At 40.1% G+C, this 21,984-nt stretch overlaps 1 protein-coding gene across 2 annotated transcripts; it reads right to left on the reverse strand.

Annotated features, from left to right (window-relative positions):
* Nucleotides 1-3,094: 3,094 nt before the first annotated feature.
* Nucleotides 3,095-16,963, reverse strand: PDCD10 (programmed cell death 10). Of its 2 annotated transcripts, XM_075716195.1 has the most exons (9): nt 16,843-16,963; nt 10,727-10,800; nt 9,904-10,118; nt 9,051-9,104; nt 7,583-7,700; nt 6,800-6,926; nt 6,324-6,402; nt 5,933-6,015; nt 3,095-4,225 (listed from the first exon to the last, which is right to left on the reverse strand). In XM_075716195.1, exons 3-9 carry the CDS (start codon nt 9,997-9,999, stop codon nt 4,144-4,146), a joined length of 639 nt encoding a protein of 212 aa, XP_075572310.1. In that variant the 5' UTR covers nt 10,000-10,118; nt 10,727-10,800; nt 16,843-16,963; the 3' UTR covers nt 3,095-4,143. The 2 variants fall into 2 exon arrangements, with proteins under 2 accessions (XP_075572310.1, XP_075572308.1); XM_075716193.1 differs by lacking the exon at nt 10,727-10,800.
* Between the last annotated feature and the right edge of the window lie 5,021 nt (nt 16,964-21,984).

Here is a 21,984-nt window from a genome sequence, read left to right on the forward strand (position 1 = left end):
CATCTCCAGTGAATTTTGTTGCAAAATTCAAGTTTGTGTAACAAGCACGAGGAAAAAATTGTTATCTCAGCCTCAAAGGAGCAAATTTAGCATTGCCTGTACTTCTACTCTTTTTAGAGAAGACCAGAAACTTGGGGTTCTGAATCTTTAAAAAGCAAAGCCCAAGATGGTATAAAATTCATCCCAAGACTAAGCGAAGAAGAGGGGAAAAAGAACAATTGGTGTGGACAAGGTTAGTGAATTCTTTGTCGTAAATTAAATTTACGCAGCGTATTAAGCTTCAGTATTTGAAGGTGGATTTTTTTTCTTTCAGACTGTTTTAAAATGACATCTAATGAGGAACGAGGACAAAGAAGCTGGCCTTAAAATCGAACTTGACAGATTTATGACCAACATTATACAGTACTTTTTAATTTCTGCAACAGTAAGCCAAACTTGATGACCCAGGAGCATCTTTTCAGTCCTATTTTTTAGCACCAAGGTTGCTGCTAGGAAGTTCCTGAAGCGCATTTCCTACTCATCTCTTGAAAGCAATATCTGCCCAGGGGAGGATGAGGAAAACCAAAACAGTGGAGTGAAAAAATGACAAAGTGAACAAATGCACTGCATCCTTATGCAAAGCTAGAAGAGTTCCCACAGCTCACAGGTAGAAGTGGCCTGCAAAACCTTTTTCAGGGGGCACTGGCTAGTCCTGTGGGAGGATGAGCCAGGCTGAGCACAGCAAAGCAATATTCTCAAGCAGAACAGCCGGTGCCTACTCCAAAGATAAGCGATAATCACTGCTGTGCCAAATGTGGTTGTTAGTATCTCACACATAAGTTACATTTATTTTATCTCCCCTTCAGAATGGAATAATCTAAAACTTAGATTTGCGGCAAGCTTGTCTAGATAACCTTTTTCATTCCCCAGCCAATTCAGAGAAACACAGAGTCTCTTCGTAAAATAAAGAGGTCAGATAACACACGCAGAATAAATAAGGCATGTCTTGCCTTGACATTAGAGTGAAAATCCGAGAAGAACATTAAGAAGGAACAGTTCAGTGGTAATCTAGATAAGATTATATGAAAAGATAGCGCTTAATCAAGGCTGATACTATCTCATCTTACTGTTTGGATAAATAAAAGTTCTGACACCAGAACAGTGCGAAGTTTCATACTTACCACTTTATGTCAACTCAAGATAAAGCTTACATTGAGCTGGGCACCTGGCACATCTTACAGACTTTTGAACAAAACTTTTTACCAGTATTAAAACAAGAAGCTTCTAACCAGAAATAAGTCAATCTAAGCTTTTCTTCATTTCTTTATAGGCTGAGAAAGATCAAAACAAGTGATTAAGACATTTCTTTGCTTCATTAACAAATATACAAAGTTTTATTTTATTTATTAGATCGGTTTTCTGTATGTTAACATTATCATATCAATTATAACCGACATTCACAGCAGCAATTTTCAGATAGCATTTTGCAACACTAACTGCTGTACTGGAAATCCTTAAGAGAAACTATCTTTAGCTAGTCAGGTAACTTGAATAATAAAGTGCAAAACCACAATAAAATTTGACAGACATATGCCCCAGCTCATACTCAGTGGAAAATAAAGTTTGTAAGACCACTGGATATGGATTCACTGCCCACAACAGAAGAGTGTGACCTGAAGACATCAGTTTTCAAGTTTGCCCATTACCAGACATCGATTACAATGAATAATTTTCCATTACTTTTAAGAGTAACAAAAAGAAATCACAACAAGGTTACAAATAAACCAAAACATATTGGCCAGACTACCTGAAACTTAGCCCTATACTTGGTACCTTTTACCCAATAAAGGTTTTAGGAAGAACTGATGAACAGAACAGTTAATTTCTTGATAGCCTCTTTGATTTTAACTTCAAGGAATCAATTAGCAAGACATAACACAGCATCTTGTTTGGGACCCAAGTCATAACATTGGGGTTTTTTTTAACTACACCTGCAGATAACATGACATCATTCAACTAATAACTAACACATTGTCCCTCTCAATCCAAGAAGATAGAAAAACCTCAGAATTTTATTGGAATTAAGTCCAATGCACAAAGTATAACCTGAGCTTTCCTCTCCCTCCTCACAGCCACTGGTGCAGTCTCCCCAGTACCAAACACTCTTTTCAAGACAAATGAAGTATCAGACACTCTGGGTGCCTTTCCCTTTCTTCTACCTAAATAATTAGTTTTCAGTAAGTCCTTTGGTGCCACAACGTAAGTGAACATCATCCGCGAGGAGGATGTCTACTCAGCCTTTTTACTTACAGAATTAAAAGATGCAAATCAAATACTACTCTAAATTAGTCAGGCTGCCTCCTTTGTAACTGCTAACATTGCTTCTCTTCTACAACTTTCCAAGAAATGACAGTGTAGCACGCCAAGCTTTAATAAATAACAAAAAATTTTAACTATAAATTGTATGTGTATCCCTTTGTCATGTTACCAAGCTCAATTTGCTAGTAAATGCAACACACCACTGTCAAAACAGAAAACAGCCTGAACAGCAAGCTTTAAGGACCACGTCCTGTTTATAGCTTTATGTAGCTAACAAATTCACAACATACATTCCCAAGAACTCATTTTTACATAATACTCTCCTTCACATTATGTTTCACTACAGTCAGTGCTTTCATCAAGGAAACATTTCCATGTGCAGATATACAGCAGAACATCCAGCGCTATTTTGGAGGGCTGCAGATACCATTTTCTCCTTTTAGATCATTTAAGCAGATAACCAAATTCAAAGACCCAGCTGTTGAACTCTGGATAAGGCACTTGCCCCAAATGAGCAATACAGCACCAGGCCAGTGTGCAAGAAATGTCTGGCTGTACCTTTTCTTCATCGTTTATACCTAAACAAGGAATAGTTCTGTAGCAATTGTGCTCTTTCAGTCTGAAGCGATCCTCCTGCAACAGCTTGTGCAGCTTTATAAACTGCTTCACATTCTTCCTTAAACTTACTAGTTATGGCCATGTAAATATTTTGAAGACTTTCACAACCTTATTCTATAACAATTCTATTTCAAAATAAACTCAAGGTGCACTTCAAAGGGGCATACGAGATACAACTTGTGAAATATTACCATGAAATCACAATGATAAAAATTGAATCCGTCCATCAGCAGTTCTTAACCTTATCTACATAGACAAGTTGTTTTTTTTTTTTTCAATCAAGGTCTCACATGATTTCAGTCCCTGAAAAAAGTTGCCTTACGGCATGCATAGTATAGACATCACTAGTGCTACCTGGAAGAGTTCTATCTTCTCTCCTCCTCCCTCCCAAAAGGGTACCAATATAAAACCCAGTTATCTTAATATTTTAAATTCATCCTTTGCTGCATAGTCAGCTGCATATATTTAAAGTAATTCTCTGCACAAAACCTCAGAGTATTGTAGGAGTAAAAACCTATTAACTCACCACCAACAGAAGATTAAAAAAGAAGTGGGATTTAGTTCCTATCAAAAACAAAAGCACACCTTACTTCTGGCGTTCTTTATTATTTTGCCAAAGACATTTAGATAGAATATTCTAATATTCTGGTCTAGTATTAGGTCACAGCCAAAAATCTCAGCTTTAAGGAAAAACCTTAATTTTCTACTGATTTGAACTGCCAGTAGCTTTAAGCACCCAAACAACTTTAATTTTTCCATTTAATGAATGTTCTGCAGTTCTAGAAAGATGAGTTATGCATTGTTGTTCACATACAAAAAGACAGTCTAACATGTAAACTATTTATTGAATATTTGCCACCAATATTGTTAAATACATAATCTTGCAATTTTCCGCTTTCAAGTTAAAATGTCAGAAACAGAACACCAAGTATTTACAATTCTTATAAGGAATGTTACATAATGACACATTAAGGCGTAAATTCTTTTGGCTTATAATTCTGAAAAGAATGATAATAGCAAAAAGTGATGCAAAATCTTCATTGTGAGATTATGATTAAGCTACAATGTTTTACAAAAATATGGTGTAAGATGGCAATAATCCCATTCAAAATCCTGCATTAGGCCCCTCGAGAGGGGCTGATAATTTATACAGTCAAAACTTTAAAATTTACATATAAAGGTACCCTATCCACCATTGAAAAGTACAACTCTCAACATATACAGTTTTCAGGCCACAGTTTTGAAGGTCTGGAGTATCAAGTTGGTTTGATGAATTAGTCGGTTGGCACTTATGAACACATTTATTGCCCTGTTAAAAGAGAAAGATACTACTTCAGACATTTTTAGAAACATGTCATTCAATAAATACAGCATTAAATTTGGGCAACTAAATATATTGGCATCTAGCCTCTGCAAATTGGAAGCATATTGATGTTTTACCATATCATGATCTACCTGAAGCTTACCGCTGGCAAAGAGATAGACTTAATTGCAGAACTAATCCTTGAAAGACTACATTTATTGGCAGGAACTTAAAGACTTTGGCTCTCAATCATCATTGACATCTCAATCATTTCATTCTGGGGTTTTAGCTAACTAAGAAAAAAAAGAGTGAAGCAGATGATGATTAAACGCCTGTTCTTTTCAGAGCTGAACATTTCAACCCCAAGTAATTTCAGAATTTGCAACTCTTTCCTCGAGAAATACTAAGCACGCATGCATACGGAACTAACGCACTATTTTAGTTACCTTTCTATTAAGAAAGGGGTGTGGGGTCATCAAGTTTTTCAGCTCAGTAATGACGCCTGTTACATGACTTTTGTTTAGTGCTGTTACTTTCTAGTGGGAGCAGGCTATCTTATTCAACATGCAGTTCAGATTTAAATTACTTCTGATTCCACAAGGATATGAAATACAAGCCTTACCTGGGATTTCTTGCAATACTGGTAATTCCTAATACACTTAAAGCTTATGCCCACAATACACAGCACAGTATTCACTTCACATAGGGCTAAACAAGGCTGCTCTCTTTCAGTATGGTTGGGATACATGCACAACACATCCAACCCTTCCCCCATTTTTTCAAAGTTTTCTACTCAACTGAGACTGTTTAGACTTAGTTCACGTGAAAACTTATCTATACATCTGTTCAGTAATCATAAAGCTACCAAGGTCTAAATTTCTCATTTTGGTACCATAACCAAATTTAGCCCAAATTTCAATAAGAACAGGAAAAATAAAAAAGAATGCTTTGATAGGAGCAAGGTAGTATTCACAGCTGGTCTCAAAACTTCTCTCTCCTTTAGTTACACACCATCCCCTGCGTGCTCTTAGTCTTTGCCAAGCTCAACAAGACCAGACATGAAAGTTAGTTCTCATCTTTAAAACAGCAGCACGTAGAACACTTTGGCACTGTCAAAAGCTGAGGGGGATACAGTCTTCATCCAAAACAGTCACTACAGTGACATATACAAGACTAGTGACTTCAAAACCCAAGGTGAAGACCTGAAAAAAGCCTCAGTTTGAAGGCTAAAATGTTCAAATATAAAAAGATTAATCAGCTGAGTAATTCCAAATACTGCAAAGCACTATAAGAAGCTATAAAGAAAGGACAATAAAAATGCAAATCAAAGAAAATGCTGCACAGATGTTTAGTGTTTGCAAATGATATTTCGAATACATAGATTACTTTTTTCAATAAAGCATTCATAAATTTTTTGTCACTGAAAAAACCACACAAGTCCATGAAATTTAACTTCCCATATTCAAATTCAAAGCTAATACTGCCCATGGGTGTTGTATGGTGGTGCATTTAACAGACTTCCCTTTCCTCGAAAGGATTACAAAAGGAATAAAAGTATTTTAACGCAGCCATGATGGTCTGAGGACGCAGGTGAGGAAAAAATATTAGCAAGTCCTGAAGAAGGTAACTTACGCCCAAAAGCTTGTCTTATTTTCCCCTGCTAGTCAACAAGACCTTTCATTATGTAAAATGTTAGTACAAAAACATACTTACTTTCCATCTTTAAAATAGGTTTTCAGAGTATCACTGAAACTTTTGGAGTATTTTACAAACTCTTTCTTTTGGTGCTCAAGTGCCTAAGAAACAAAAACACCAGGAGCAGAGTCTTAGTTCACATATTGTTGGGTACAGTCAGAATCTTGATGTTAAACCGAGAAGATTGTCTAACATTATGTAGGTATAAGAATTTTGATTTTTTTTTTAGATGACATGCAGAGAAATCACCCTCTTCTTATAAGACTGCTAAGACATACCATATAACAATCCTGTTGATAAAGTATTATGTCATTGACCTGTTAAGCTCTCCTATTCATCCTTTGATCAAAAGGATATGCTTCCTCTTATACTATTAAAAATATTGTATAAAAAGAGTTATTGCACATACCCTCCGGTTCTGGTATTGGTATTTCTTGAAGACATTATTTACTGTGTCGAGAAGTTCCTTTATTGCACTCGCGATGTCCCTATTTGGCAATAAAAAGATAGTTGTAATATCTTCAAGCTATCCTATTTAAATGTTGGAATTTACTCCCCTCCTAGTAGTCAAATACTTCTTAAAACAGTCTCTACAGACTAAATGTCAGACAGCATGTAGCAAAACCAAATGCAAAGAGCTAGACCAGTGATACAGGAATTCAAACTAGGAATCAGCAAGCAAAGTTCGGTCTAGTAACATGGGGCTCCTGTTAAAAATCCTCAACTCTGCTCATTTATAAGCAAGGATCAGGCTCCTTTCCAATGGGAACAGCATTGCTAGCATCTCCTACAGCATTTGAACACTCAGGTTTAAATAAAAGTTTGACCCCTCTATCTGCAAAAAAAACCCACAAAAACCCCACCCAAGCATAATACAGTACTTACTTGATTGTCTGAAGAAACCTCACTCTGTCATTGATCTCATCAGGAATCTTACTAAGAATCTGTTTAAGTGCTCGTGCCTTTTCATTAAGATCTTGGAATTCTGGTTCTGGTCTTTCAATCATATACTCTAACAAGAAGAACACGTTCAAAAACACCATTAGTTATTCCTCAAGTCTCTAACGACAGCTAAAAACACTAGTTCACAAAATGCAGCAGTATTGACATGTTACATTTGAAGGTGAACAGCACAAAAATAGCCATGACCAGAAAACTGCAGTGAATACACTCTGCATCAGTAGCAACACAGTGCAACAATAATCTTTATTATTGCAAGCTGGAAAAAGAGGCCATCTTACTTTAAGTGAGACACTGAAGACACTACACTAATCAAATGCAGTATTAAAATAACTTAAAGGCTACTGTATGCTCCCCTTCTCTGACAGTATAACTACTGCTTTTAGTTTGAAGCAGAGAAAAGGAAGGTGAGTATTATACTCCATATATGCTTTTTTCTGGTTGTTCGCATTGCAAAAGGTGAACTATGCACCCACATAAACATAGTTCTAAACATTCATTTTCCTTCTTTCTCTAGTTAGTCAAGTATGTTTTTCAGGGAGATTAAACTTCTCTAAAAGAGGCATTCAGAAAATACAAATATTCTTCTACCATGCTGAAAAAATCTATTAAGAAACAAATAACCTCTTCTGAAAACAGAGATAGAGAAATGCATGTTCCTAGTTAACAGTGTAATTAAAAATACACTTATTCAACACAAGATATTACCTTCTACATCATCAGCTGCCATACGCAGAAGAGACTCTGTGAAGTTTACATCCACGCTTTTTTTCTCCAGAATTTTCATAATGATGTCCTGTGTAAGACCTGGATTTTCCTTTTCAGCCTGTACAGCGAAGAAAATTTTTATTCTTCAATATGCAAGACATGGATATCGCAAGCGCACCAAGGCAGATTTTTATGGAACTTGCTTCATATACTGCAGGACTTTGCTAGAAACTTAAAAAGTCTAATGCCTTTTAAACTAGGAGATTACATTGAAAATCATTCTTCCACTACAACATCCATTTTTCTCAGATTACAACAATGATTTTGTATGAACAACTTTTCCAATAAGCCTTTCCAGTCATTTCAATTCGAGTAAGAATTTTTTTTCATTAAATTCTATATTCTGTTCTATTTCCATAAACACTAAGCTTTGAGACAAACATATTGTATCCATTGGGATTTAATTCACTCAAACACAGGTGCTACTCCCCCATCTTCCACATGACATTTTATAAATGTGCCTCTTATGAATCACATCATATGCTCAAACATCATCTTGGAATTGCTTTTTCAGAGAAAAAAAAAAACTTTTGATTGATGAGATATCTAAGTAAAGCTAAGCTAGACCAACAGTGGAGGTATTCACACTACCTGTGCTGCTATGAAAGAATTATGCTGTGTTGAATAGGAATGCGGGTATGTGGTTTTTTTAGCTAGCGCTACCATTTCCATCAGCATCTCAGTTTTTACATTATTTGCATTCAGCTTAGCTCCTTACCACCAGTCGTAAAAACATTTAACTTGTACAAGCTCTAGTTGAGACTTAAGACTGTCTAGGTACACTTAGATTTCAGTGTAGAAACAAGGAAGTATTACTTAATTGCACAGCCCACACATTAAGATGTCACGTCTACAATTATTTTTGTTTAAAGAATTTCGAAAGATCACCAGCAGTCTAAAGGAATACCTGTATTTTCATTCTTCAGGAATATAATAGAAAAGTTGGAAGAATTTTTTTTCCATTTACTGCTGGATAGAAATACAAACATTGACCTTACCCACAAAAAAATCCCATTACCATTCACTTTGTAAACCATTTTCAAAGTCTGCTACGTGTCTATTTCTCACGAGCACCTATTCTACATAGTCATATTTAGACTAAGTTTATTACCTTATTACCTTCACTGACTGATTCCTCATTTAAGCTTTTGTACTACATGGACAAGACAAGATTCTGCTTACTTAAAACTGCTCAATATGCTTGTATCATTCAGATTTCTACTCATAACATTTGCAGACATTTCAAACTTACAGTCCATGCAATTGTCCACTTTATTTTTAGACTATTGGATCAAGGATGCAGTCTTCAGACACAAAGACACAAGGAAACAAGACAGCTGACTTTTTAGCTTCATCATATATGTTTTACCTTTTAAACAGTTATTCTGCAATACAAGTTACTTCTTACCTTAATAAAAGCTGCTCTCAGTGTCTGAGCTGCAGACAGATTTACTCTTTCTAGCTGCAATAAAAGTTTAGAATTATTAGCAATTCTAATGTTATCTGAACAAAACAAGTCAAGCACTCATGCCTTGCCTTCTATAGCATAATGAAAAAGGGAATTGACAGAAGCATTCAAACTACTGGTCTCATTTGAGGGAGAGAGACTATAAAGTTTAATCCCAAAGGAAAGATTTCCCCCCAAAATAAAGCCATAAAAATCAAACATGTCAGTGGACATTATTTTGCATTTATCCAGCCTACAGCGGAAGTCTGACAGAAGCTTTTGAGAACATCTTGACCACCTCTGGTACTCGCAGAAAAACAGGATCTTATTAAATTACAGCCATTAGCAGTAAAATTAAAATGTATCAAGCTGTTCACAGGTACATGTTCAGCTGTACGTTACTTCCTGCCACAGAATACCAGACCTAGCATTTTTGTGAAAAGCCTCTGTAAAAGGTAAGAAACATCGATCAGGGCCAAGACAACTAGCAATCTTTGATGAGCATGAAATTGTATTTGTGGAAAGAAGGGTAAAACAGGACATGGAAAAAAATCATAGAATCATAGAATCGTTTAGGTTGGAAAAGACCTTTAAGATCATCCAGTCCAACCATTAACCTAACACTACCAAGTCTACCACTAAACCAATTAAGGGGAGAGTAGCAACCACACGCCTCCTGGCTTGGTGGCTGGATCATTTATGAAGATGGTGTTAGACACAAAGCTTTGCCAATCAAGATGAGCAACCTGTTACTGTGACCGTATTTCCCCAATGTCAAGGGGATTATTACATTCTAAAGCCAAACGTGACTTACCTCATTGAAGACAGGGTACATAACAGCATAGAGAGGCATGGAAACCATAGAAGTGGTCTCTGCTTCATTCTTCATCTCTTCCATTGTCATCCTCATTCAAAGACCCACTTCTCAAGGAAAACACTATAGAAGCAAAAAACTCCTCATTCACTGAAATGTTTCTTCTTTTTCCTCGTTGTGCAAGAATACTTGAAGAACTTGAAAAATATATTGTCCTTAGGTTGTGTGAGGAAAAAAAAAACAAACACAATTATGAATGCTCATGACCGACAGGTTCTAAAAATGAAAAGGCACAAAACAACATTAGTTGTTACTGCCTAGAAACTAGGAATTACTTATGACATGAGTTGAGTAAATATGGAATGACCACTTCATTTAACTTCAAAACCCTAAGTGAAATCTGTTAAGTGAACAGGTATTTTAAGAAGTAGGGTACTACATTTAATTCAAGTTCTTACAGAATTAATTTTCCTGAAAGTGGTTTTATTTGATATGTATTACAAAAATCTTGCTACCACTCGTAAGCAGCAGCATAAGGTTCCTTACAACTCACATATATAAAAAGCTCAAAAAACATTACAGCTGTAAACCCCAAACCCATACAGATACATTATGACAATTAACATTAAGACTATCTATAAATACTCCATATTTTTGCATATGCATCAAGCTGTGATTCTGCTGGACATCAGTGCCTACTTTCTACCCATTAGAATTCCAAATACTACATTTTGTTTTCATAAGCAAAAGTCTTAAGTCATGTTTCCACTCAGGGTGTGTCAACAGCTATGTTAACTCAATGGAAAATTATTGTTCCAGTAACTGAACCCAGGTTTTGGAAATTCTCCACCCAGTCCAGCTCATCATATCCAACACAGAGTGATGATTGCTCAGACCCTGAAATTATGTGGAAAAGAAAAAAAGGTCACCCTACAGTTCATAAGAACTCTTTGTTACAGCCCGCTATATTTTCTCTTCATAAGATTCTTTTAAAATATTTTATATAACATAATCGAGTTTAAAGACCTAAAGTCCAAGTTAGGAATAAAGATACACAGAAAGAGATTAACAGTTTTAATTTTCAGATTTCCTTGGAGTATTTAATGGTTTTTTTCCTCCTAACAAGCTTCAGACATTTGTATGTTTGTGTTCTGATTTTACTGATATTTTAGTAAGTGAAAAAAGTAAAATTTTTAAGGGAAGCTACTACAGTAATCAGTATCTTTTCCCAATAGTTCGAACAGGTTAAAAAAATGCCAAGATATTTCTTCAAACTATATTCTTCATTATGCTCTGCACTAGCTAAAAATCTTCAAGCTGTTTGAAATAGAAGAACAGATATTCTTTTTTGCCCAGGGCAGGTACGCAGTAGTTTAGCTATAATTATACAAGTGAAATTTGTTATTGATTACAGTAAGCACAGAGAAGAACTTGGATGACTACAAATATCATGCATGTCTCATCTCAGCATGTGATTAGGCAGTACGAATATACCCCAAAGTGAGAAAACAAGTGAAAAACTGGTCACACTACAGAAACAGCCAACAGTTAAAACGTGATTTGAACCAAAAATTAAACATGAATATAGTAACAAGCAACAGCTCTTGTATACAAGTCTTCTGACACGGACTACTTACTGCAAAATCTCATCTTTGTTTCTCTTACTGTTCCAACCCTTCATCAGGACATACATGAGCAGATTCCTATAGCCACAGAATAGGATTACTGAGACATTAAAAGGGGTCTGTGCAAGTGAGGTATGTCCATGTGGATGGAATTGCAAAGATCAGGACTCTTACATTCTTATCACCTACCCGTAGATATTTTACAGCTGTCAATAACATGGAAGAATACAAGTGAATATGCATCATTCCTCAAAAAGTTGAATATCTTTAAAGAACTTGTTTCAGAGTTACATAAATTCATGTAAGGTCTACTCACATGGGGGGAGGGAACTTGTCTGAACAAGTTTTCACTCGCAACGGCAAGTACAAGCTGTCCCATTTATTATACATGCATATTCCCTGCACTAAAGACGCTGGCATGTAAAGGGCAGAGCGGATGGAGAGCTGTTTATTTTACTGTTTAATTCTACATTTTTGGAAGTTCAGTAAAAATATATATTCATGCAAGATACTACACTAACAAGCACCACTGAAGAGAGCATTTGCAGGTTAATTTACTGCAAGTTTTTAATCTAGAGTACTGTATTCTCAACAGACTAAGTTTTTAAAATGGTTAAATCAGGTCATTGAACATTGTTCTAGTCTACCCAAAAGATTTCTGATCGTAGGAAGAAGGGCAAAAAAGGACAAAATAAGCATTAGATATAATTACTTTGTTTTTATGGGTTAGCAGTATCCACAAAGAAAAGGAAATACTAACTGAAATGATGGATTTTTATGATGATGAAAAACTATTACACTGTGGACTACCACGAAGAACTCATTTTCTCCTGAAGAGCCATAAGCTATTGTTACTAATCTACAGTACAGTTAAACCCCTCATATAAAAACAATTATACACCATCTATTACCTCTTTACCAGACACTGACACTCTTCAAACAAAATACAAAACCTTGGATTTATATTAACACAAAGGATACAAGTGTTGCGACTGGAGACAAGAGGTAGATTTACATACACATGCACGCAAGAAATACATAAGAACATCAAATACTTCTGTTGCCAAGATATGAAAAGAAATATATTCAATGTATCACACTGGTTGTTCATTATTCCAGAACTCTTCCCGTTTTCCAGAAGATACAACGCCAGGAAGTATCATGCAAGTATCTGACTGATAATGTTGCCACGCTATTTGTCTTTGCAGCTAGGGATCAACTTCGTCACATCTTTCAGATATAACTTAGATGCACTGCAGTCCTTGCTACTGTTAAATAGCAGGGATAAAAATCTTCACAAAAACACCCCACATTTTTTTGCATTACAGAAAGACAGTTTGTCATAGCTGCACTAAGCCACATACAAGTATCTTTAAAGAAGGTCTCAACCCTGATTATGGACCAAACCCCCATGAAAACTGAAGCTTCTGTTCTATTATTTAGCTAATTTATTAGAAAGTCCACTAGCTTTCAGAACAGCCTGACTAAAGCCAAAGTTTAATGCACATTATCATGGACCAGCTAGGAGTTTTCAGTATTTCTTTTGGTATGTGATCAAAAGCAGCCATCTGCATAGCTGCCAAGCTTTATGGCAACACTGTCTTCTAAAAGCTTAACTTCAGTTCACTACAATCTCAAGAGTCTTTTATTTGAGATGAGTTTACCCTAGTTTCACCTGCCAATTGTTTTTTTTTTACATTCTCAAAAAAAAGGAATAAGATTCCATGGGAAAGGTGATTTATTAGAACAGCACAATGTGGTCGCATGGTTCAGAAAATCCTGGCAAATTGCTGTAAGATGCAAAAAAGGTGTTACTTAGCTGGCAAACTTGTTAATTGGTCTGAGGGGGAAGACAAGGAGATGAGAGTAAGATATGCTGTCTGGAATAGACAGACTGCCAAATATTAATCTGCATGCCAGCCTGATCGTTTTTGTTACAGTGATCCCACAGATTCAAATTTATATATGTGTAATTAGAAGTCATGCTTCATGCTGCATCATCAGATGAAATCATCCAGCTGAGAGAATGTACAGAATGATATAGGGAATGTAAAGAGAATCTAAATTTGAGAACTATGCTAAGATGCCAGCTAATACAATCCTGCTGCTCAGACTGAAGCCACTGAACACATCAAGCTATATTCCAAGAGATAGAATCATATAGTCTATTCTATATTAACATGGAGTACATACTTCTGCTGTCAATACAAATCTTACATTCTAACCTTTAAGTTCTAGCACTAAACTATTATCCCAGCCATTCAGCAAACACTGGCAGAACTGGTACATTTTAGATAAGGAACACATTTGGAAGGATTCTTTGGTAGACCTATTCGTCCCTCTCCATCCAATGACATTTTAAATCATTCAACTGAACTTTTATCAGAAAAAAACTACATTAAGATAAACTTCCTGTAAGCCACAAAAGGTAAACAGAAAAAACCAGCACACTTCCCAAAATGTGTAACTACTGTTATCAGTATCTAAGGTGATCATTTGCTTTCTCTAGTCTGTGTCATTTACTGACAGACTTTTGGTCACGCACTAAAATCAAGGAGCAGAACTGCAGAGCTGCTTAGTGAGAATATAACCACGACAGAGTGCAGTAATCTTCCCCAAACACACACCTGCTCACTGACCAGAGCAAAAACAAGCAAGGTATCCATGCAAGCAAGCTGTTTGTTTAACACCATCTTTCGAAACAGTGTTTAAGGAGAGGAGAGTGGAGTCTCATGATTACAACTTGAAGAGTTTTAAAACAACAGAAACATTAGGTATCAGTTGGCAGGATCTCAATCTTCAGTTACATCATCAGTAGATCTACCTATACACTGATGTTGTCTCTGTTCCCTTCTCCAGGCTCCATCCATCTTAGACCTGGAAAACTTTAAGCACCTAGACATTAATATTCTTTTTTAGAAAAGCACTAAAGAGGAACAGGGCCTGAGGCAGTGATCTACCAGAATGATTATTTCAACAGTTGGCTTCTAGCAAAAACTACAGCTCTATTCCTGCTAGAAAAGGCTATCCTAACTGCCAAGAAGTTCTCCTTCACTTTTTGCAGTGAGGATTCAAGAGGAGGTTTTACCTTTAACCTGATCTGAGACCCCTGAGTTACCAGAAAAACTAATTTAAGTTCAGGAAGAAAGAGTGGGGGAAGGGAAATAGCAGCATGAATTCTACCCAGAATTCAGAGCCAAAGAGCTTGGCTCCTATTTGTAAGGCCAATGTGCATGGGAGGAAGGAGTTTAGGTAATTTACTAATTACAGTTGCAAATTTTACAGAAGAAAGAAAAAATGCAGACTATGCTCTTTTAACTACATGCATACCCCCCACACAGCTTGGTAACTAAGTTTCCCTCATTAATGGTCACTTAAAAGAAATTTAAAAAATCCCCCACCCTCCTTTTCCTTGTCAGATAGTAACTAACCTGCCAGCTCTGTGTTTCAATTATAGACTGTGATTATTTCCCATTGTATAACTTTGACTATATGGTACAAAGCTTAAAGGCTTTGTGCTTCAGATACAGAACTACCTTCCTTCTTTTTACAACTGAGGTGACTTCATGACAGTCTCGTTGAATTCATTGGAATTAGCATATAGATCAACTGCTACAATAACAGTCTCTGTATTTTAAAACCCAGTAAAGATAACAGGAAGCTTAAAAAACACACTCTACTGTATTGATCCCATATTCTATTAACTCTTTACACCCAGCAGTTTCATTGAAGAGTTAACAAAAGGAATGTCACCAGAAAACAGCAATGAAGTTTTAAAAGTATCTTTAAATGCCAGTCACTAGAATAGAGATAGGCAGTTTCCAAACATCTCCATACACCTATAATAGCCGCTTACAGTTGAGTTCACTCTGACAAAGCGTAACTGCTTATGCATTTGATAATTGTAAGAGCGATTCCTATGACTAATTCAGAAATCACACGAGCTCACAATAAACCCAAGATGTCTATTTTTAGAATCACGTCAACTTAAAAACAAACAAAATCCAAGCCTAGTCTGAAGTCAGGCTTACAATTAGTTCATATTCTTCTGCGATCCTGAACTTGAAAATGGAAGTGATTTAGCCTGTCCTGATACACCCAGGTTTTTGTGTCTGCCTACCACATGAGAAACTATAGCCTCCTGGACTGTGCCCCAATTTCACTAGTTAGCAACATTAAAATTATTACACAGCGTAACTGAAACAGGCTGCGGTTCTTAGCGCCTAGGATCACAACAACATACCCCTGCTTCTCTTCCAAGCCCTTCTGGGGAATGTGAAAGCAAAGCTATTACTTCCAGCAAACACGGACAGGTAAGACAGTTTCAAATGTACAAATACATTCCAGCGAGTAAACAAATACCAGCGGGCAGTCAGTTCCTCTGACAACAGGAACAGCACAGGCCTGGCCCCGGGTTTCAGGCATCCACCTGTGCCCTGGTATGCGTGAGCTCCAGGAGAGGCACCAGCCAAACTCACCAGTTGAGTGAGCAGCGGAATGGGCCACCCCGGCTTCCAGCGTCTCCCCAGACCGCTCGGTGCTGAGGGAGGCACAGCCCGGGCTGTCTGCTGGCCCTGCCCGCCTCCGGAGCTTTCCGCGGCGGCCCCGGAGCCGGAGGAAGGAGCCGGTGCCTTCTTCTCTCCTACCCTACCTGAGGAGGCACCGGCCGCGCCGCTGGCGCCTGCGGCAGCCGCTTCAGACAGCTCCGCTCCCACGTTAGGGCGAGCTAAAAATAATCCACACATCCGGGCCTACGCTTCCCAGGCCCGGGCGGCCCCCCGGCCGCCCTCCCGGGGCTCGCCAGCCAGCGCGGGGCGGCCCAGGGCCCTCAGGCCGGGCAGCCCCCTCGGCCGCTGCCCGCACCCCGCAGCCGGGAGGGCCCCGCACCGCCCACGGCGCCGGAGGGCCGCGGGAAGGGAAGGGCAGGGAGAAGGACAAGCCCTCGCCCCGCTGCACCCCCGCCTTGAGGCGAGAGGAAACGGGTCACCCGCCCGCCAAGGCCGGGCCCTCCCGCCGGCACCGGAGGGGAAGGGGCAGCCTCCGCCGGCCCCGCACGCCGAGGCCCGAGGCCGCGCTCACCTGCGGCGGGAGCTGCCCGCCGCCCCCGCCGCCCCCGGCCGCCCCGCCGCCGCCCCTCGGCCAGGCCGCGATGCTGGGAAGAGTTTTACGCTCCTAACGCGGCGCAGCCCCGAAGGGCGAGCCAGGCCCTACGCAAACACACTAGCGGGCACCCCCACCCTCCTCCAAACACGCCCGCTCCTCCGCGGCCGCACGCCGCGCCGGGCGGCACAGCGGCGAGGCGCAGCGCCCTCACCTCGCCTCCCCCCGACCCACGGAGCCCGCGGAGCTCTCGAGTGGGCTTCGCCGCCGCGCCGGAAGCGCCCGGGAGGAGGAAGCGTCCGCTGCTGTTACCACACACCAGGCGTTGTCCGGAACGGACCGGCAGCCGCGCCGGCCCCTGGGGTTTGTAGTCCGCCGCGCGGCGACTACAAGCCCCACAATGCCAGGCGGCGTTGGGCGGGGCCAGGCTGGGGGGAGAAGGCGGCGGGAGCGGCCAATGGGAGCGCGGGGCCGGCGGGTGTGGGCGGGGCCTCGGCGGGGCGGGGCGGGGCGGTGAGGCTACACAGGCGTTGGCGGCGGGGGGGGCGCAGAGCCGCGGTGGAGCGCGGAGCGGCGGGCGGGGGTGTGGTGGCGGCGGCGGCAGTGGGCCGGTGAGTGCGCTCGTCCCTTGGCTGTTGGCGGTGCCGGGGGTGTTACGTGGCGGGGTGGCGGCTCCGGTTATGTTTCTTAAATTGAGCGAAGCTTTCCATTGTTCCCTGTTGTGCGGGTGGCGGCAGGGGCTGCGCGCGGGGGCCGCCGGCACGCCCCGGGCTCGCGCGAGGCGGGAAGGCGCTGGTGGCGGCCGCGTTCCGTTAGCGCCTGAGGGGCCGGGGGGGGGGGGGGGGGGGGCGCGGAGAGAGGAGGAGGCGGCGGCGGCGTTTGGGAACAGAGCCGCTTGGGAACAGAGCCGCTTCCCCGCCCGTTGGAGAACTTCAGAGTTGGGCAAAAAAAACCCCAAACCCCTGAGGTATTCGGTCACCCGTTGTCCCTCCGCCTGCCGGTAGCGGCGGGGAGGAAAGGGCTCCCGCCTGCCGGGAGCTGAGGCGTCCGCAGCCCCGCTCGCCGGCGGGCGCGCTTCGGCAGGAGCACTTGGGTTTTAAGTTGTAGTGAGGTAAGTGCTGCGGCCGCGGTTTTTCGGAGCCCGCCCGTGCCGAGGAAGGCGGTGTCGGGCAGGTGGGGGTGGCCTTGGGGGTCGCTGCCCGCCCGCAGCTGGGCTCGAACCCCCCTGGTGAGGGGCTGCTCTGCCCTGGGCTCCTGTCACTCGGTCCAGTGACAGACCGCCTGTGTCTACGGGGCATTTTGTCTTTCGGTTCTTCAAAAAAAAAAAAAAAAATCTGAGTCAACTCGTGCGTTATTTGTCGGGGTAATCGCGTTACTGCGAAGCTTTAAGATGTAAAGTTTTAAACGCGATTTAAAAGGAGCTCAACTGTGGAAGCGCTCGCTCAGTTCTGGGTCTGTGCCCGCGTTTCTGATGCATCGCTATTAAAACTTGCTTTTTTTTTTATAAAAATACCGATCAGTATTAGCTAATGTTAATAAGACACGTGGATTCCGGTGCGACCGTGCGAATGAACAGCTAAAGTATTAAACTTGTCAAACACGGGCTGTAAGTTCTTGCAGCAGTGAGATGGCGAAGTGGGAAGACTTTGATATCTGTCTGTGGGGGACAGGCAGATCGTGTGCGCGTCCCCACGCACGGTACCGCTCCCCACCACCTTCACATAGGTGAGCACGAACACCATGGGGGGGAAAAAAGGAAAAAAAAAAAAAAAAAAAGCACCTGGATTTTTATACTTTATTAATAACGTAACTGAATTTTCTCCTCCCCACCCCACCTTGTTTTGCTTTAGTCAGATCTGTGTATGATCTCTCACATAGGAAATACTCCACACATCTTGGTATTAAAGGGCTACTTGAAACTTGCACAGTGTGTATGAAATGTGTATTATTAATCACCTACTATCTCTGATTCCCTAATTCTTGTCTCCTCATTTTTGATGCGATCAGTACTTCAGTCTAATGGAAAATGATGCTGTTCGGCTTAGGTGAGGAGTGTTTACCAAAATATCGTAGCATAGATTGATTCAAAGGCACATCTATGGTATTTTATCCTTTCAGTGAAATCAGGATGTTGTAAAGTAAAGCTACAAAGCTGCAGTCCTACCAGTGCTAACACTAAAAATAGAATATGCTATTTTCCAAATTTTTTTTTTTTTTAAAATAGTGTGGTCTTGGACCAGATTTGCACTTTCCTTTTTTATGTCCATTGTATTTTTCAGGAGTGTTGTGGCTTCGTTGAGTGTGATGAGGAATAATTGTCAAGGAGGTGAGGGAGGGAGGAGGAGCGGTTGTTGGCTTTTTCTTTAAGGTATGGGTTGTCTACAGAATTACATAGGGCAACTTAAAGAGGCAATACAAGATGAAGGCTTGTTAAGTTTGCTGTTAAATGCAGTCATGAGTTCCAAAATTTATCTTCGCAAGACTGTCTGCCTTAGGTGTTCACATTCTTAAGTCGAACTTGAGATCGAGTTTGGGTTTTTAAATTTGCTTTGACTTTGTTTCCCTATCTACCATTTTCAGCAAATGATTTGTTCACATGCATGTGAAAGTATTCATGAAGTTGTCACTCATCTACTTTCATATTCATTGTTGAAACCACAAAATATCCTGTGTGTCTTGGCCTACTGAACACTTTAGCTACAGCGCTGCGGGCTCAAGTTGATCCCAAAAGTGGCCTGGGATTAATGTACCTGTTGAGTGACTGGTGTGGTGTGTTTCTGTGCTCGTTCTTAAGACTTGGCTCTCTTGCTACCTCCTGTCATCTCTTCCTCCCATATGGAAAACTGTGTATATGTTCGTATGTAGTCTAGCAGAGTTCTAGGAGCACGTGTCTGTGAAGGCTGCATGGTTGTGATGACTCTTTTGAAATTTATTCTGTAGATGTAAATGTCATGTTTATGTGTAGTTTAACTCACCTTCTAATCTTATGTATCACAAAATGTAGCAGTGGAGAGGCGTTAGTGCTGGTAGGATTCTTCACATCAGGATCTAGTTACTCTTAGCCCTTTAAAGTCCTTTTCAACTAACATATCTAATGGTTTTTTCCTCAAAATTTCAAATTTGTTTTTTGGTTGCTCATCGTCCATGAAGGCACATTTTTGGCGTGGCTGAATACCTTTTAAAATAATTTCTGACAATCCATGTTTTGCATCGGCAGTATGTTATTCTGTCTTTGTAAAACACTGGCTGAATATGAATTAATATAGGGTACATCTGTCCTATGCTCAGTCTTTAGGCTGTCCTCATCTTCATTATGCTTTGTGTTCAAAATAATGTTAAAAATTGATGTGCAAACATGGCTTTAAAAGTTTGTGCCTGAGTTTGTTTTATGCACACTTGCATATCGCTGATACAGTCAGTATGTCTGGTTACATGTCAGTGTAATGGGCAGATGGTACGGCAAGACGTCTGTATAGTCAACTGTGATTAGTGATAACCTTGTATTTTTCCTGAAATATATGAAAGACCAGAGTAGCTAAATTTGGAAATACCTGTAAAATTTTGGGGTTTAATGTCTGTCTTTTGAGCCCTGCTAGTCTTGTGAACTGGATGACAAAAGGTTAGCAGAACTTGGGGTGGGAATAATGTAACATGCATTCCTGCAGGAGGAAAGGAAATACTTTTGAATCTTGAATGATTGACTTGACAGAACAGCACATTTTCTTTAAATTTCTTTGTGAAATTGTGCTGGAGGTAATCAATCTATCCACTTCAAGACAAACAAACAAAAAAAATCCCACAATTAAATAATAAGGGTAAAGTTTTTGGACTTCCTTTCCCTCTGTGCTTGGTATTTAAAGCAGTACAGAATGACAGGGATGTAAGTAAACTGCATCAATCACATTAAGAATATGTATTTTTTTTTTTATATAATGTAAAGAGCTTAGTACAGTCATTAGAAAGGGGTTTTGTGTTGGAGAAGGTCTGTGACAACACACTACTGTGAGAATTCAGGTAGGATCAATCAATGCCTGAATGAAGTCTCTTCAATTTCCTGGCTTTACTGAAAGAATGCCATGTCATCTTTTTTCATTTTCCCTCCCCAAAATTCTATTTCTAGAAGGGTGAGTATTAAAGTACATATTGTACTAAACATAAATGTAGGTAAGATAATCTGTGCATTTTGCTAATAAGTGAAGCTATGCTGTGCTACGTTACTTTAAAACTAAGAGCTTCAATTTCTTTTTTTCTGTTAGTCTTGTACACATGCATACATTCTGCTTCTTGTTGATCCCTCAGCCCAGCCAAAATCAGAGGTACGTGTTGGAAGTTGTCCGGTGACTCTGCATTTAAAAGCAGCGAACCCTCCTTGCAGTGTGCTCGCTCCCTGGCTTCACTTGGCTGTGCAACAGTAATGTTCTTTTCTGCCTCTGTTTTGAGTAGGTCTGAACAAAGCATCTCCTTTGGTGGCCTTAATAAAGTATGTATGGTGAAGAATTGTTCTTATGTGGTGTGATTAAAGTATCAACTGTAAGGTCATGTTCTGCTTTGTTTAATAGACTTCAAAGCTAATGATTATGAAAACTGCAGACTGTGGCTAATGTGATAAAAGCTGCGTGAGTTATCTGCATCCTTTTTGGTCTTTTAGAGTCATTGCAAAGCAGCTGTCGCTATGAGATGGGAAAAGAGAAAATTTCTCATTGATACAAGTTAATGAGTTAAATATGTGTCTGGCTTTTGGGTTAAATAAGATTTAACCTCCTGTGTTGTAAAGGATTTTTGGTTTACTTGAGTGTTTAAATATTATGCTAATTCTTGAGAAAGATTTTTTCAGACCTTGAGACTGTTCTTTCAGGAAGAATCAATAATGACCAGTACTCTTCCATCTAGAAGAAGGAAGTTAAACAACATGGTTGTATTCAGTTTTAACCGAATAGCTAGCCTATTAGTTGGAATACATCTTTCCACTTATTTATGTACTTCAGCCCTGCAGTCTTTCACCATTACCATTCTGTCTAAACAAATAATTGCTCAATAATGTAAACTATTTCTAATCTGCTGTGTATGTCTGACAGTTCTAAACCCATGATGACTTGGTGGGGCTAGCGGACAATTGGCTGCTTCTAGAAAGATCAATTCTGTCAGAATTGAAACTGAAGCTGTACCATGTGTGCAGTGGGATTTCTTAAATACACAGAAGCGAGCACTTGTTAGCTAAGAATGGTCTTTCCAAACCTTGGAAGAACTTCAGTTCCCGTGCTCTTCTGTTTTCATCTATTTTTATCATCCATGTTTCTGTATGCGCAGTGGGTTTGGGGGACTTCCTCATCTGAGAAGAGAGAACTCTCATTTCCTT

This window comes from Pelecanus crispus, chromosome 9 (genome assembly GCF_030463565.1).
Source record: "Pelecanus crispus isolate bPelCri1 chromosome 9, bPelCri1.pri, whole genome shotgun sequence".
Taxonomy (NCBI): domain Eukaryota; kingdom Metazoa; phylum Chordata; class Aves; order Pelecaniformes; family Pelecanidae; genus Pelecanus; species Pelecanus crispus.

Excerpts from the sequence above, each read along its gene's own strand:
- PDCD10 (XM_075716193.1), bottom strand. The coding sequence starts at position 9,999 with ATGAGGATGACAATGGAAGAGATGAAGAATGAAGCAGAGACCACTTCT. Across the intron at positions 6,403-6,799 it reads AGGTTTCTTCAGACAATCAA|GGACATCGCGAGTGCAATAA; the intron begins GTAAGTACTGTA and ends ATTGCCAAATAG. Across the intron at positions 4,226-5,932 it reads ACCTATTTTAAAGATGGAAA|GGCAATAAATGTGTTCATAA; the intron begins GTAAGTATGTTT and ends CTCTTTTAACAG.